The 17,840-nt window shown below is 40.4% G+C and overlaps 1 protein-coding gene across 50 annotated transcripts in view; it reads left to right on the top strand.

Annotated features, from left to right (window-relative positions):
• The window catches only part of TRDN (triadin), a 1,346,604-nt gene that overhangs the window by 1,078,947 nt on the left and 249,817 nt on the right, over nt 1-17,840 (top strand). For 49 of the 50 annotated variants that reach the window (XM_073675989.1, XM_073675970.1, XM_073675994.1 and 46 more), the window contains 5 exons: nt 2,464-2,502; nt 3,477-3,560; nt 4,602-4,733; nt 5,150-5,221; nt 11,371-12,474. In XM_073675989.1, the coding sequence (XP_073532090.1) occupies nt 2,464-2,502; nt 3,477-3,560; nt 4,602-4,733; nt 5,150-5,221; nt 11,371-12,474 (1,431 nt within the window). The remainder of the gene's footprint in view (nt 1-2,463; nt 2,503-3,476; nt 3,561-4,601; nt 4,734-5,149; nt 5,222-11,370; nt 12,475-17,840) is intronic. The other variant, XM_073676009.1, reaches the window with a different exon arrangement.

The following is a 17,840-nucleotide window of genomic DNA, read 5'->3' as shown; positions in this document are numbered from 1 at the left end:
AAGTTGATATCACCAACCATTCCCATTTAATTTAGATGTATCCATATAAATGGCCCACCCTGTATACTAAATTAGAATATCATCAAAAAGTTAATTTATTTTAGTTCTTCAATATAAAAAGTGAAACTCATATTATATAGAGTCATTACAAACAGAGTGATCTATTTCAAGATTTTATTTCTGTTAATGTTGATGATTATGGCTTGCAACCGTTGAAAACACAAAAGTCATTATCTCAGTAAATTAGAATACTTTATAACAACAGCTTACAAAATGTTTTTAAAATCTGAAATGTTGGCCTACTGAAATATATGTTCAGTATATGCACTCAATACTAGGTCAGGGCTCCTTTTGCATCAATTACTCCATCAATTCGGCGTGGCATGGAGGCGATCAGCCTGTGGCACTGCTGAGGTGTTATGGAAGCCCAGGTAGCTTTGATAGCAGACTTCAGCTCATCTGCATTGTTGGGTCTGGTGTCTCTCATTTTCCTCTTGACAATACCCCATAAATTCTCTATGGGGTTAAGGTCAGTCGAGTTTGCTAGCCCATCAAACACAGTGATACTGTTGTTTTTAAACCAGGTATTGGTACTTTGGTAGTGTGGATAGGTGCCAAGGCCTGCTGGTGAATGAAATTTCCATCTCCAAAAGGATTGTCAGCAGAGGGAAACATGAAGTGCTCTAAAATTTCCTGGTAGATGGCTGTGCTGACTTTGGTCTTGATAAAACACAGTGGCCCTACACCAGCAGATGACATGGCTCCCCAAACCATCACTGATTGTGTAAGCTTCACACTAGACCTCAAGCAGCTTGGATTGTGTGCCTCTCCACTGTTCCTCCAGACTCTGGGACCTTGATTTCCAAATGAAATGCAAAATTTACTTTGCATTTACTTAGTGTGTCAATGACTGCCTTATGGACATCTGTCAAGTCAGCAGTCTTCCCCATGATTGTGAAGCCTACTGAAACAGACTAAGGGACCTTTCTAAACGCGTAGGAAGCCTTTGCAGGTGTTTTTTGTTAATCATTCTAATTTACGGAGTTAATGACTTTTGTGTTTTCATTGGCTGTAAGCCATAATCATCAGCATTAAGAGAAATAAACACTTGAAATAGATCACTCTGTTTGTAATGACTCTATATAATATATGAGTTTCACTTTTTGTATTGAAGAACTGAAATAAATTAACTTTTTGATGATATTCTAATTTAGTGAGATGTACCTGTATATAGTTCTTACCCTTCTAAGGATCATAAAACTTTTTTTTTTCATTTCAGGGCTTTCTTTTATTACTTGCCTTCTTTTAAGAGTCATCCATTTTTTATTTTTCCGTGTGAGGACTTTTTTTGTTTGCAGGATAAGTTGTAGTTCTAACAGCACCATTGATTTTACCATATTATGTCCTGAAACACAGCAAAAAATTCCAAGTGTGATGAAATGGTGAAAAAAATGAAATTAAACACTTGTTTTGGGGTTTTGTTTTTATAGCGTGAGGTAAAAATTATACCGAAACATGATTGTCCACTTTAGTCTAATTACGACAATACCAAATATGCATTTTTGTCGTCATTTTCTGAGACACTTAATTATTTTTTTCCTGTTGATACTACTGAATGACTTGATTTTTTCACCGTGAGTGGATGTTTTTATTGGTACCAGTTTCTTGTACATAAAATGCTTTGATTGCTTATTATTATATTTTTTAGTGAGGTGAAAAAAAACAGAGTTCTGACATTCTGATTTTTTCCCTTTTGCAACATTTACCAATTGAATTAATTTATCCCATACTCCAATAGATCAGACTTTTACATTTGAGACTATACCAAATATGTTTATTTTTTAATTTTTAACAGGTAAAGAATGAGGTGATTTGAACTTTTATATTTTTTTTAACATTTTTTATATTTTTTCATTACCTTTACATTATTTTTAGACCCCTTATGAAACGTAAACCTGCAATGGATTGATTGCTTATACTATATACTACAATATTACTGTATTGCAGTATATAATGAAAATTTTATTCTTATTGAGCTCACCTGAGGACTAAGATGACAGCGACAAGGGCCTTCATCAGACAAAGCTACCATAGTAACCCATCAGTTCTCAGCAATTTGGGTTGCGTGGTGCCAATGGGAGCTAGTGTGTGCAGGCAAAAGCGTATGATCAATTCAAATATTGCTGTCTGAGATTGACAGTTTAAATGGTTAACAGCTGCTATCGAAACCTGGTGTTAGTCGCGATTGTTTGAGACGGGTGCCGGCTGTGTAATATAGGTGCTATCTGCAGTGTGTGGAGGAAATTCAGCTCCTGAGCCACCTCCACACCTGATGATGCTTTTTTAGGCTGTACTGTAAATACAACATCCTTTTGGAGTAAGGTTAACATAACATTTTACCTTGTATTTGTATATATACCAAAATGTAGCATAGATGAAAATATGCCTATAAATATTTTGCAGATATTCCAGTAAAAAAACCTGAGCCAGAACCTAAGAAAGGTAAGCACCAATATTATTATCTAAAATGCCTTATGGTTTGTTATATATTATTTACTACTAATTCTAACATCAGTACTCCTCTATTCTGTATAATATAGTTTATATTATCCTAGTTGTCCTAAAATTAATTCTTAATGGGAATCTTTCTCCAATTTTATGCATTCTAAGGGCAACATAAAATAGAGCCTGAGGTCCTGATTCATCATAGTGTCTACTCTAGAAATCTGTCATAAAACACTTTGAAAAGTCTCAAAATTTTGGTGCAACATGAGATTGCATGACAATTTTGTGACTTTTGTCATTTCTAGGTTCTGACAGCTTCATAAAAATGGGTGGAGCGGAGGTGGGATAGGGGTTGGACAGGGCGTGGAAATGTCTGTATGTTTAATTTGTGATGAGTTATGGTGTACCTTACTTCAGTTAATCCAGTTACTGTTAAGACGCACCATTTATTAAGAGGCATGCAACTTTTAATGAATCAGGCATTTTTGACTCCACCACACCTCCTTATCATGAGTGGTCTGATCCACAACAGTCTTGATCAATCAGGGTCTGAAACTCTAATTCTAGTGCCAGGTCACTTACTGGGCTTCTTTTTGTAGTTTTCATAACATTACTCTTTTATCGGCTGCAACACTGCTTATCCTCTTAAAAAACTGTTTCTATCTTGGCTCCTGAAATTGTGTGATAGCTTTCTGCCTACACTGTTGTTTTGTGGCAGTGATAGCTGGAGCTCAGGAATATCGAGGACTATACAGCAGGATTTCATAAATGATAGTTGTAGCAGATAATGGAGTGTTTTATCAAGACTACAGAATGAATCTCAGAATCAGGGTCTCTGACCTTACATAATGCTGCACTCAGATGTGGAAGCAACATTTTTTGATACTTTCCCTTTAAATTAAATGCTATCTTGCAAACTTACAATAACTCCCAAAATATGATATTTTGTGAATTTCCTTATTACTTTACAGATATCTTAGTGAAAAAACATGAAATGCCAGCAGAACCCAAGAAAAAACATGAAGAGCCCGAACCTAAGAAAGAACCGAAAAAAGGTATTACCACTAATATGATTTATAATGACATATCGTTAAAAATCAATTGACCTGAGATGACCTAACATTTTTTATTATTTAACATTTTTCCTTTTAAACTTATTTACCAAAACATAGTATTAAAGGGGTGGTCCACTTTCAAGAAAGTAGGCCCCAAATTGTATTATACTATATGCCTAAACTAAAAATCTCAGCAGGTATTCACCCTAGAATCCAATGCCAGCTCTGCGCTGCTGCTCCACCCCGGTATTTTGCCTGCTGCGGTGGCATCACATTAACAATGTGCATCACTGCTCTAGCCAGTCACTGAGCTCAATGTTTGAATAGAGGTTGATGGCATGCAACGCTATGCTCATTGCTTGAGCACAGAGCTCTGTGATTGGCTAGAGTTATGATTCATGCTGTTGACATGATATCACTACTCTAGCCAATCACACAGTTAATTGCCAGTCACTGAGCTTAGTGGTTGTGCAAAGGCAGATGACATGTGATGATGAGGTCAGTTCACAAGCCACTGAGCTCAGTAACTAGTAGTGCCGTGTGCTGCATCTCCACTGCAGCCAAAATACCAGGACCAAAGCAGCGGCGTTGGATCCAAGGAGGATAAGTATCTGTTGAGTTAGTTATTTTAGGTATTTTATACAGTTTGGGGCCCACTTTCCTGAAAGTGGAAAACCCCTTTAATCAAATTCACTTTTTAGACAAACCAGTGAAAAAAATCATTATTTATCTAAAATTGATTCCTAAGTGACATTTTACCCTATTACCTGATATACTATAAGGTAATGCCAAAAGTACACCGATTTAATACTTGAAGAGGTCCTACAAAACACGAAGAGTCAACAGAGCCAAAGAAAAAATACAAAGAGCCAACAAAACTGGAGAAATGTAAATGTCAATAATAACAATACCTGACCTAATCTATGGTTATAATTCAAGTTTAATTATCGAAGTTCAACTAGTATTTGTTGTTAAATGACATATTCCCAGTAAATATACATACCAACATGTAATATATATATATACAATTTTACTTTGCAGACACTCCTATAAAAAAGCATATATTGACAGAACTTAAGAAAAAACATGAAGAGCCCACAGAATCCAAGAAAAAACGTGAAGAACTTAGAGATACTAAGAAAAAACATGAGGAGCCAGCAGAGCCTAAGAAAGGTAAACCATTGAAATTTAATGATCTCACAGATGATTGCAAGTTTTATTATTTTATCTAACCTAAAATGTGTCCTTGCACAGCCATATATGCTAAGATAAAGTGAAGATGCTGGAAAGATAATGAGCACAAATAGGGCTTTACCTGATTACAAACAGTGCAAATAAATTAAAATCTTGCACTCACCTTAGCATGTTGCAACCTGCAACTATATGTAAGCATGTGCCAGTTGCTGCATAGCCGTGGATCCGTTGGATCAACAGTTGATGCAATATGGAGTAAAAATGGCGTTAATTGTGCTGCTGGCTGACCACATGGAAAAGACACCAGCCAGCAGAGCAGTAAACACCGTTTTTACTCCATATTATATATACTAAGATATAATATTGATGTTAATTTACTTCTAATCCCTATGCAGAAATTCCAATAAAAATATCTGCTGAGATGAAAGAAACCAAGAAAAAACAGGAGCCAGCAGAACCTAAAAAAGGTAAGTTATATTGGTTGCAAGTTCAATTATCTGATTTCACTAAGTAATTGCTTTTAAATATTAATATAAAATTGAAAACCACACTAAAGTACACAATAGAACTCCATCAATCTAATGGCACAATAATCCTAAATATATAATGTTCATAGGTATAAGGCTGTATATCCTACTTAAGTTTGATAAAGGTTCAAGCAGTGAAAATATCCCAGAGAAGTTCAATATGCCAATAATCCAATTTCCAATAAGAGGAGGGAGAGAAGAAGGAGAGAAGATTTTCGCCCTGTAACGTTGCATGGGAAGGCAGCTGTGGGTAAGGTACTCGTTTACCACGCCCCAGCATGCTACATGGAAATGGAGGTCCTGGCTAGGTGTGTGGACTTTGTCTATGGGGGGCTAAACTATAGCACTCTGAACTGTCAATCCCAGGCTTGTGGCTCCCATAAACTGAATTTCTTATCACATAATTCATGTAATAATAGTCATTATTCTTCAATAGGTAATTTATTTAATGTTTATTTAAATCTACAGTCTCGTTACTGTAATATAACATAGTATCCACTTCTCCATTCTGCAAATCTCTTCATTGGCTCCTAATTCCCCAACGTATCCAGTTCAAGCTACAAACATTGACCTACAAAGCTGCTCATAATCTGTCTCCTTCATATATCTTTGAACTAATCTCCCGATATCTTCCAACACATAATCTCCGGTCCTCCCAAGACCTTCTTCTCTCCACCACACTTATACATTCATCATCCAATTATTGGAAATTGGATTATTTGCACATTGGACTTCTCTAGGATAATTTTACAACTTGGAACTTTATCAATCTTAGGTAGTATAGAATGTACATCCTTACAGCTATGTACATTAAATATTCAGGATCATTGTGCCATTTGTTTTATGTAGTTGTATGGTGCATCTATAGTTGCATGATGCACTTTAGCGTGATTTGCAATTTGATATCAATATTTTCATGTTGATTACTAGCAAGTTTTAGCAGATAGCTTGCTGCTCACTGCAGCTGTGGGTTCCTAGTGTTATGATAGGCTACAAACACTAAGGAAAGACAGGAGATCTGTCCCTACAATAGAACTAAGCTAGATCCCTACGATGTAACGGGGAACCTGATCCTGCGATCAGACCCGCTAAAGTCCTCAGCTAGTCTGAACGAAGACCTATAGATGTGAGGAAGGGATCCCTACAAGAACTAGGGACTGGGAGAAAGATGGACACCTCCTAGCAGAAATTGTAGCAGCAAAAAGACAAACAAACAACATAGAACATAGAGGTCAAAAGACCTAACTAAACAGACTGAGAAAGGTTACAAAGCACCTGGCTAGCTTAAGCGTAGAAATTACAATGAAGTCCAGCATGGCCAGAAGGGCGGAGCAGGATTAAATAGGCAAAAAAGGTCATGTGATCAGCAAAATAGAAAAAACCTAACAGGAGAGTTCTAACAGTACCCCCTCTTCTATGAGGATCCTCCGGATCTCCTAGGCCCAGGCTTATCAGGAAACCTCTTGTGAAACGCTCTGACAAGTCTGGAAGCAGAAACATCATCCGCCCTCACCCATGAGTTATCCTCGGGACCGAAACCCTTCCAAGCGACGAGATGCTGCAAACTCCCTCTATACCATCTAGAATTAAGGATGCGGGAAATTTCATATTCCCCGTCCTCCACCACCAGAGGAACAGTGGCAGTGGCGTCTCTATCTGATACATCAGCTTTTTTCAATAGAGAAACGTGAAACACCGGATTAATCTTCCAGGAGGTAGGAACCTCCAACCTAACAGCAGATTGGTTAACTACCTGAAGCACCTTAAAGGGCCCTACAAACTTGGGACCCAATTTTTTAGAAGGAATCCTCAACCGCAGATTCTTAGAGGACAACCAAACCATATCACCAACCGTAAACAAAACCTCTTGACGTTTCCTGTCAAAGTACCTCTTAGATTTTTTTGTTAGCCTCCTGAAGATTACCACGCACATCCATCCAAACTCTCTCCAAATCACCGGAAAAACTCTTCTCCTCAGGCACAGCCGATACCAATTTGGAGAATGACCCAAAAGACGGATGTCTCCCAGAACAACAAAAAAAAGGCGAACACCAAGCAGAAGAGGATGTATGGTTGTTAAGAGCACATTCAGCAAGCGGCAGAAACTCCGACCACCCCTCTTGATTGTCTGCCACAATACAATGCAAGAACTGCTCAACATCCTGATTCTTCCTTTCTGTCTGGCCATTAGACTCAGGATGATATCCAGATGAAAACGACAAATGAACTCCCAACCTGTCACAAAAGGCACGCCAAAAACGAGCCACGAACTGAGGTCCCCTATTAGAAACAATGTCAGTAGGAACACCATGGAGTCTGACAATTTCCTTGACAAAGGCCTTAGCGAGTGTCTTAGCGCTGGGCAGTTTGATGAAGGGAACCAAGTGACACATCTTGCTAAAACGGTCCACGACCACCCAGATGACCGTGAAACCCTCAGAGGAGGGAAGGTCAGTAATAAAGTCCATAGCCAGATGTGTCCAATGTGCACTAGGAACCTCCAGAGGGCAAAGCAACCCCGCAGCAGGAGTATGAGAAGACTTAGATCTAGCACACACAGTACATTGACGCACCCACTTAATGACTTCCTTCTGCCATCCAGGCCACCAAAAACTGCGACCCACAAGTCTCTTGGTCTCAGAAATTCCTGGATGACCTGCCAACCGAGACTCATGACACTCAACAAACAAATCTCTCCTAAAGGTCCTAGGCACAAACAACCTCCCATGGGGAGTGTTAGATGGGGCATTCTCCTGTGCTTTAAGAATTTCATCTTCCAAAACGGAGTCCAATGCAGCAATCACAACACCTTCTTGTAAAATGCTCTCCTCCTCCTCAGCACCGACCATGGGAAAAAAGCTGCGAGACAATGCATCAGCTTTAACATTCTTGGTACCCGGGATGTAAGTAACGGAAAAATTAAACCGCAAAAAAAAAGTGCCCACCTAGCCTGACGGACATTCAAGCACTTGGCAGCATCAAGATAGATCAGATTTTTATGATCAGTGAAAACCTGAATGGGAATTTCAGCACCTTCCAAGAGATGACGCCAGTGTTCAAATGCGAGTTTAATAGCCAGCAATTCCCGATTACCAATATCGTAATTAAGTTCAGTCTCAGAAATTTTTTTTGAAAAAAAGGAACAGGGATGTACTCCATCCTTGTTTTCCTGAGACAACACCGCACCGACCCCCAGAGAAGAAGCATCAACCTCAAACAAAAATGGCTTAGTCACATCAGGCTGCATAAGGATGGGAGCAGAGATGAACCTCTCCTTTAGAAACACAAACGCTTCAATGGCCTCAGTAGTCCACTGAACCGTATTAGCACCTTTCCTAGTGAGATCGGTCAGTGGTTTAACAATAATAGAAAATTTTTTAATGAATTTTCTGTTATAATTGTCGAAACCCAAAAACCTCTGTATCGATATCAAACCAATAGGCCTAGGCCATTCCTGCACAGCTTGAACTTTCACCGGGTCCATCTCAAAGTCCTCGCTGGAGATAATGTAGCCCAAAAAACTAATTCTCTGTACAGCGAACTCACATTTTTCTAGCTTAGCAAAAAGAGCATTGTCAATTAATAACTGTAATACCTCACGTACGCTCAGCCAATGAGACTCCAGATCAGGCGAATAAATCAAAATGTCATCCAAATACACAACCACATTTTTGCCGATCAAAGGTCTAAGGATGTCATTAATAAGATTCTGAAAAATTGCTGGTGCATTGGTAAGACCAAAAGGCTTAACCAGATTCTCAAAATGACCCACTGGAGTGTTAAAAGCAGTCTTCCATTCATCACCCTCCTTCATGCGCAACAAATTGTATGCCCCCAGAGATCAATTTTAGAGAACCACTTGGCCCCCACTAACTGGTTAAACAAATCAGGAATCAATGGCAGTGGGTTGGGATTGCGTACAGTAATTTTATTAATCTCACGAAAGTCCAGACAAGGACGTAAACCGCCGTCCTTTTTTTTAACAAAAAAAAATCCAACAGCCACAGGTGACATAGAGGGTCTGATATGATCGGCGGCCAAGCTCGTCTGTATGTATTCCTCCAAAGCCTTTCTCTCAGGAATAGTAAGAATAAATAAACGACTTTTAGGAAGAGTCGCTCCAGGGACAAATTCAATGGTACAATCATAGTCTCTATGGGGAGGCAAAATTTGCGACTCCTCCTCAGAAAAAACTTTCCAAAAATCCTGAATAGGTACAGGTAATTCCCCTTTATCCACAGCAGCAATGCGCCCGTTACAACACCTGTCATAACACTTAGGGCTCCAGGACTTAATTTCATTAGTAGACCAATCCAGTACAGGATTGTGCAATTTTAACCAGGGTAACCCCAAAACTACTGGAGAAGGCAAATTATTTAATACTACCAAATCCAAATTTTCTTGGTGAATACCATTAATAGTGAGGGGAAATTCATAAACCTTGTGAGTAACACATTTCAAGGGAGAGCCATCGACAGAAACCACGGCAATAGGGGATGACAAAGGTTTGGGTTTTAATTTAAGTTTTTCCAAGAATCCCCCATCAATCACATTCAGAGTAGAACCACAATCCACAAATACCCGAAATTCAATTAATTCTTCCTGAGCTGCAGTAGTAGCAGAAAGAAATACCCCCTTAGTGTTTAAACAGGCTACACGGGCGTAACTGACCTTTTTTTTTTCTTTGTTCATACGAAGCACACAGTTCTTAATGAAATTGTCAGTTTTTCCGCAATAAAAGCACAAACCTTCAGAAAACCTGCTGTCTTTTTCCTGAGAGCAGGGTGACATTGCCCCAATCTCCATCGGCTCTCCAATGTCGGTACAGACCCTCTCAAGACTAGGAGCTGACATGGCAAAGGATTTACTCTCATTAACCCTTGCACGCAGTCTCCTGTCCACCCGTATAGCTAATTGCATTGCCTCCTGCAAGTTTCCAGGTGTAGGATAAGCACTAAAGCAGCTCCTTAACCCTTTCACCTAGCCCAGCAAGAAACAAACTTTTCAGAGCTGAATCGTTCCACCCCACCTGAGCTGACCACCGACGGAAGTGAGTACAATAATTTTCCACATTACCTTATCCCTGCCTCAAAAGTCTCAATTCTGTCTCAGCTGATGAGACACGTTCAGGATCATCATACAACAACCCCAATGCAGAAAAAAAACTATCCACTGATCTAAAGCACGGATCACTGGGTTGGAGAGAAAAGGCCCATCCCTGAGGTTCTTTGCGCAAAAGTGACATTATGAACCCTATGCGCTGTGATTCATCACCAGAGGATCTGGGTCTCAAACAAAAATACAATAAACAAGCATTTTTAAAGGAAAAAAAAATCTTGTTGTTCACCAAAAAATAAATCAGGCAATCGTACCTTTGGCTCCACAAAATGCGCTCCAGAACAGCCACTCACGTGTTGTTGGAGCTCAGCCACCTCCAGAGAGAGTCCCTGCAGGCGTTGAGCCAAATCCTGAACCGACACCATGATGGAAACTGGAGGTCTTTCCTTAGAGATATTTTTGGGCTGGACTTACTGTTATGATAGGCTACAAACACTAAGGAAAGACAAGAGATCTGTCCCTACAATAGAACTAAGCTAGATCCCTACGATGTAATGGGGAACCTGATCCTGCGATCAGACCCGCTAAAGTCCTCAGCTAGTCTGAACGAAGACCTATAGATGTGAGGAAGGGATCCCTACAAGAACTAGGGACTGGGAGAAAGATGGACACCTCCTAGCAGAAATTGTAGCAGCAAAAAGACAAACAAACAACATAGAACATAGAGGTCAAAAGACCTAACTAAACAGACTGAGAAAGGTTACAAAGCACCTGGCTAGCTTAAGAGTAGAAACTACAATGAAGTCAAGCATGGCCAGAAGGGCGGAGCAGGATTAAATAGGCAAAAAAGGTCATGTGACCAGCAAAATAGAAAAAACCTAACAGGAGAGTTCTAACACCTAGGGTTGGAAGCACCAGTATATATATATATATATATATATATATATATATATATATATATGCTTTTGAATATCATTTTACTTGTAATCTCATATTCCAAAATGGAATATTGATACAAATTCGTTTACTAGACACCCCAATGAAAAAACATGAGCCAACAGAACCCAGGAAAAACCTTGAAGAACCAACAGTTCCAAAGAAGAAACATGAAGAGAAAGCAGAACCAAAGAAAAAGCACGAGGAGTCAGCAAAACCCAAGAAAAAACATGCAGAGCCACCAGAGCCCAAGAAAACACAAAAAGAGCCAACAGAACTCAAGATAACACATGAAGAGGTAACAAAACTAAAGATAAAGTATAAAGAACCAACAGAACTCAAGAAAAAACATGAAATGCCCACAAAACCCAAAGAAAAACATGAAGAGAAACCAGATCCCAAGAAAAAATATGAAAAGTCAAATGAACCCAAGGAAAAACACGAAGAGCCAATAGAACTTGTGGTAAAACAAGAAAAGCAAAAAGAACTTACAAAAACACATGAAGAGCCAATAGAATTAAAAAAAAAACATGACCAAAAAGCAGAGGCTAAGAAAAAACACGAGGAGCCAACAGAACCCATGAAAAAGCATGACAAGCTAATGGAATCTACAACACAGCTTGAAAAGACAATAGAACCTAAAAGAAAGCATGAAGAGCCAAGAGAACTTAAGAAAACAGATGAAGAAACAACAAAATCCCAGAAAAAGCGTGAAGAGGCAATTGGACTCAAGAAAAAACACAGAGAGCCTACAGAACCCATGCAAAAACATGATGAGCCAATAAAACCCATGCAAAAACATGATGAGCCAACAGAACATGAGGAGCTAAAAGAGCCTAAGAAAAAACTTAATGACCCAGCTGAGCTTAAGAAAAAATATGACGAGCCAACAGAACCCAAGAAAAAGCATAAAGGGACAACACAACCTCAGAGTAAAAGTGAAAAGCTGACAGAACCCATGAAAAAAGACGGAGAGCTACATGAACCCAAGATAAAACATGAGGGGCCAACAAAACCAATGAAAAAAATTGAAAAGGCAACTGGACCCCAAAAATTACATAAAGAGTCAGGGGAACCCAAGAAAAAAGATGAGCCAGAACTTAAAGAAAAGCATGTGGAGCCAATAGAACACAAGAAAAAATATGAAGAGAAATCAGAACCAAAAAAGAAAGATGATTTACTAGTTGAACTAAAAAAAGGTAATAAGTTATATCACCTGACATAAGTTATATTTAGGCTGATACAACAAATGAAGAATTCAATTTTTTATGAAAATGTAATTATAGTTACTTGGAAGAGATCCTAATAAGAATGTATTATCAATTTATTTAATCAAACATTTGGAAATGTAAAATAAAAATGCACTAAAAATCAACTTGCCTGGATTCCAAGAAATATACTTTGGAAAATGCTCTAATATATTATAATACTGTATATTGGCATTTTAGACTATAATTTTTGCACTGAGCTAACTCCTACTTCTTCAAGAATATGTAACATTGTTAAAATAAAGAACAAATTGTTTACCTATTGATTTCTCTTGTAGAAAGCAAAGTTGACAAACTAAATTAGTCTACAAAATAATAATAATCATATGCCAAATAGAGTGTTCACTGTTAAGAGTAGAACCATTTATTAAGCAGAGTAGATAACCAATAAGCAAGAGCATGCCCTGGTCTAATAACTAAGGTGTGTCAATTAATTGCATAATTAGCCATTGATTAGAAATGTAACATGAATGTAAAAATAAACAATTTCTTTGATAACAGTTGGTTTTAGGACATGAGCAGCCAATTGCTGGGTTAGATTTCTTAAATATACAGTATAGTATATTTAATTGTGCAGTGGATGGTTAAGCAACTTTCTAACATACTTCTTTTCTGCTTTTTAGTTTTCAATTTTTTTGTTAACGATTAGAGATATTCAAAGACTTACAGGGAATTTGTCAGCAGGTTTTTGCAAAAAAATTTGAGAGCAGCATAATATAGGGCAAGATTGTCTGATGTATCACTTACTCCACTGCTTTCTGTAGTTTTGATAGAATCCTTCTTTGATGTAAATGTTGCAGAGCTAAAACCTTTAATCTGTGTATGATCCCTGACTTGCGGTGGTGGTGGGGGTAGGGTTACACAGATTAGCTTGACTGCCTGGCATGTGAGATCTAGTTCTGTAGTGTTAATCTCCTGTTGATAAAATACTGATTGTATTGAAACTAAAACAGACAGTCTAATAAGTGACACATCCCTGGAATCTGGCTCTGCTGCTCTTAGATTAAATAGCAAAAATCTTCTGACAGATTCCTTTTAAATGGTCACTGTTGTTTCGGCAAACTTTGCATACTTCAACACTACAAGTGAACATGAGACAGTTTTTATTATATCTTATAAGAGTAATCTGCTTCCTTCTCCACTCATGAGTAACTTTGTTTTCTTCCTCCTGAACTCATCATCCTCTCTAAAAATGTCACCTTGATTAAGGAAAGATGGACTGCTAGATCACTGAACTATCAGGTTGCAGCTCCTTGTGAACACTATAAAGGAGAGGGGAGGTGAGGTACACTAAGCTCAGTGAAACAACAAGCTGACAGTAGCAGATTGAGCAGCAGCTTTTAACAAATTTATTTCACTTCAATGCTTGATTTAAAGCCACACAATTCAGTGATGCCTCCATGCTTCTGCTGCTTTGTGTGCTACAGAAAAAAAAGAAGAGCAGGAATCTCTCCCTCCCTCTTTGTGCTGTGCATGGGAGACATAAATTGCAGATAGAGCATGCAAAATGAAAAACTAGTAAAAATGTAGAAAACAAGTAATAAAATGGCCCAAAATTGTGTTGCTCCTCATATTTGTTTTATAAAATGCTCTAAACCCATATGAACAGAACATTATGATGGCAAGTTTTCAGCATGTAAATGGAAACATTTTTGTTTCCATTCAATAATAGCAAGAAAGTTGCATTTAATTTATCCCCCACCCCCATTGCAAATTAGGTTGATATGCGCAAATAAAAAAAAAATCTGTTTCTTCTGATGTCCAATCATGCTGTGGTGCAGGCCTTTTGCAGACACTGAAAGGATTATGACCATTTATCGCCCTTGGTTCTAGTGACAGCCAGTGATTGTTTCATTTTTCTGCCATGTCCAGGTGGTGTAGCCAATGTTCCTATAACTTCAACTTGCAATTGTACCTCTAGGAAAATCCAATGCCTTTGCTATCGATTTTGTATCCTTTTCCTTGTTTGTGTAATGTGATGATCTCTTCTCTTCACTTTTTTCATAACCCAACTATAATAGTGAACTGGAGGCTATTTTCCATTAGGAATTGGCAAAAATTGTTCAAAAGCTGTTGCCTGGTTATGCATTTTGTTTGCAGCAGGTCATAACAGCTAAAGGATGCCCTATTAAGTACTTAAAAAGCTTGCCATGAAGGTGTTGAATAATTCTGAGACTGTTATCTGAAATTGTGAGTCATTAAAATTGACCTTTGTGTTCAATATGGGGAAACAACAGTATATGCAAAATTAGATGTGCTACGCTATTGCAGTATATAGTTTTAATAATAGTCTTTTATGAAGCCCAGCCATAAGATGGCTTCACAGAAGCATCAAAATGGCAGCAATCAGGGCCTTCTGCAGATCTCCAACCACCAAGGCAACCCATCATCACTAGTGTTGAGCCACCCCCGTAGTGTTCGAGTTCGGTTCGGTTCGTCGAACACCCGTGTGTTCGCCGAACTGTTCGTCGAACACCTTCGAACACCTTTAAAACCAATGGCAGGCAAACAAAAACACATAGAAACACATAGAAAACACCTTCAAAGGTGTCCAAAAGCTGACAAACTGCTCAGAAGACACAACTAACACATGGAAAAGTGACAAGTACATATAGTCATGCGAAAAGAAAAGAGGTGGAGGAGTAAAAGGAGGGGGAGACACAGATATAGGCATGTCATGCCCTTCTAAAATCCAAAAAGTGAGAAGCCGACACGTTCAGTCCACTCCTGCCCGTGCCACCTCCGTGTCGCCGGGTTTGTGCCAGAGCCGCGGTGAACCCTGACGGCCAGCCCCCCTCTCCCAATACTAGTGCATGTCCGCTGGTGGGTCGAGCGAGCCTCCCTGTGGTGGATGCAGCTCTAAGCTTTTTAATTTAAATTGTCTCTCTAATTTGAATGAATACACTTTAAATCCATTTACAAGGATCTATTGGAGGGCAAGTCTCATGCCAGCAGCCGCGTAATTCCAGCTCCAGTAGCGTCCACTAAAGCTGCTGCAGTTAAAAAGCTTTTATAAGGATCGAGCTCGGCTGTCCACCGCAAGGCATCCTACTGCCAGTCCCAGCCCCTATGCCTTGGGGTGCCTCCTGATGCTCTTCACTGAGTATCCCGGGGGCCCCCAAGCATTTCCTTTGAAAAAATTAAGTGTCCAAACTACAGGTGGTGTAGCTTGCTTAACAGCCGGGATAATCCGCTGACTAGCAGACACTGCTACTAGGCACAAAGTATTTCCTTGGCTAGATGCAGTTAAAAATTTGTAATTAGATACTCTCGTTGGATGCTGAGAAAGCATTCCATAGAGTCTCCTGGCACGCCATATATGATTCTCTTAAAAAGCTTGGGGTAGGGGTCTAGGGGACCCTTTTATAGCCAAAATCACGGCCCTGTATCACAATACGTCACCTAGGCTGAAGATAAATGGAACTGTAGCACCCTGAGGGCTCGGTTGCTACAGAGGTATTGCACCTCACCCAGAGGTGTGATATCTCACTCTCAGGTAAGGATGGAGTGTGGATCAGGACCCGACACCTGCATGCATTACACCACATTGCCGTGGGGCAGGGCGACCAATATGCCTCTGAGATGGGCACGACAGTCCCTGTCCCTGGCTGGAGTGGGGGGAGGGAACACTGAGGAAGGGGAACCCTGTAGTGCAGGAGCAGGGAGGAAGCAGTTCCTGGGTGCATTGAGAAGGGAGTATAAAAGGTGGGCACCATCTTAGTTCAGTGCAGAGAAGTCTGAGCAGAAGTGGCAGGGAGCAGGGGCTCTGCATGAGCTCTGCTCCGGAGGCGGGCCTAGTAACAGAGGCCCAGGCCTGCAAGAGGGAGAAGGAAGGAAGAGGAGCAGAGAAGGCTCCAGGAATGAGGAATGAAGGGATCCCAGGGGTGCGGACGGGCGAGTCGCCACCGCACGCCCGAATCCACCTGCGTGGAGGGGTCAGGCCAAAGGGGGAGACTGGTCCCCGAAACTAGTGGAGGCAGGAAACGACCCTCAGCTAGAAACCGGAGGCTCTGACATTTTATGTGGCGCAGCCCCTCGCTACACCCGCTAGTAAGGCACCACATAGGGTCAGGGAAACTGGCGCCAAGTTTACCAAGAGGAGGCCCGAGGCAGCCGGACAGAAGGGTTGGTAAGAAAGGCCAGACAAAGGACACACAAAGGGGGTCCTGTGAAGCGCTCCAAAGTTATCTGGGAGTTGTCTGAGCCCCTCACCTGGTGAGCACAGTACGACGTGGGCAGCCGTTACCTGCAGATGTGGTCTGGATAATAAGAACTGTGAGTAAAGGCCCTGGACTGCATCACTGACTCCGTGTCATTACTGCGGCTGCCCTGCACCATCACCCCCATCCTCCGCATACACTGCCCTGAGGCTATACTCCTCCCGTGGGGAGTTATGCTACGCTCTGTTGCACCCACAACACCAGCCTCAGCGGTCTGCCCTGCAGCGGCGGTTCACTCTGACCGCAATCCACGGGTGGCGTAGTCGGACATTTAAACATCAAAACCACATAAATAGTTCCGCCACTGGTTTGACCACCCTGAGCCACGGAACCGGGTCGCCGCCACGAAGACTACAACCACCAGCATCCACCAAAAAGGGTCCGGCTCTGGGTGTCCCAAGGCCCAGGGGTGCATCAAAACATTTTCATCACCTTTCACAATCACCAATGGGACAAGGCAGGGATGTCCTCTGTCCCCTCTCTTATACATCCTAGTGACGGAGCACCTGCTCTCATCAATTCGCCATAACCCCAATATTAGGTGGGAGGCACCGAGTACAAGTGCTCTCTATTTGCTGATGATGTCCTAGTATATATCACTCAATCACATATATCCATCCATGCTGTTATGGCTGAAATAGATCACTTTGTTACATGGTCAAATTTTAAAATCAATGCAGCGAAGTCTGAGGCCCTCGATGTCTCCCTCCCCAAATCCATATAGGATTCCATCCAGTCCAACTTTCCCTTTGCCTGGCCCTCACAGGGTATCAAATACTTAGGAATTCCTATTCATAGAGACCTCTCCCATCTATGTTATCTTAATTTTGGGCCCTTTATTGAACAACTCCATACAGACCACGGTTGGCAAGTTAGTACTGTAAGATTCACTACGTGAACCACTGGTGTTTTGTGGAAAAGCACATGTACACTGTGTTCCAAATTATTATGCAAAAAGGGTTTAGGAGTGATAAGGGAAGAATTTGTTTGTTTGTCAGTTAAACTCATTGATGGTGATGTGTGTCAGGGCTCTTTATATCACTGTAAGCAATTGCAGACACCTGTGCTAATTAGTTT

This window comes from Phyllobates terribilis, unplaced genomic scaffold (assembly GCF_046119375.1).
Source record: "Phyllobates terribilis strain yellow unplaced genomic scaffold, ASM4611937v1 Scaffold_3__8_contigs__length_932513732, whole genome shotgun sequence".
Classification (NCBI taxonomy): Eukaryota; Metazoa; Chordata; class Amphibia; order Anura; family Dendrobatidae; genus Phyllobates; species Phyllobates terribilis.
The sequence above is the reverse complement of the archived record's forward strand: the minus strand, read 5'-3'. Positions and strand labels throughout refer to the sequence as shown.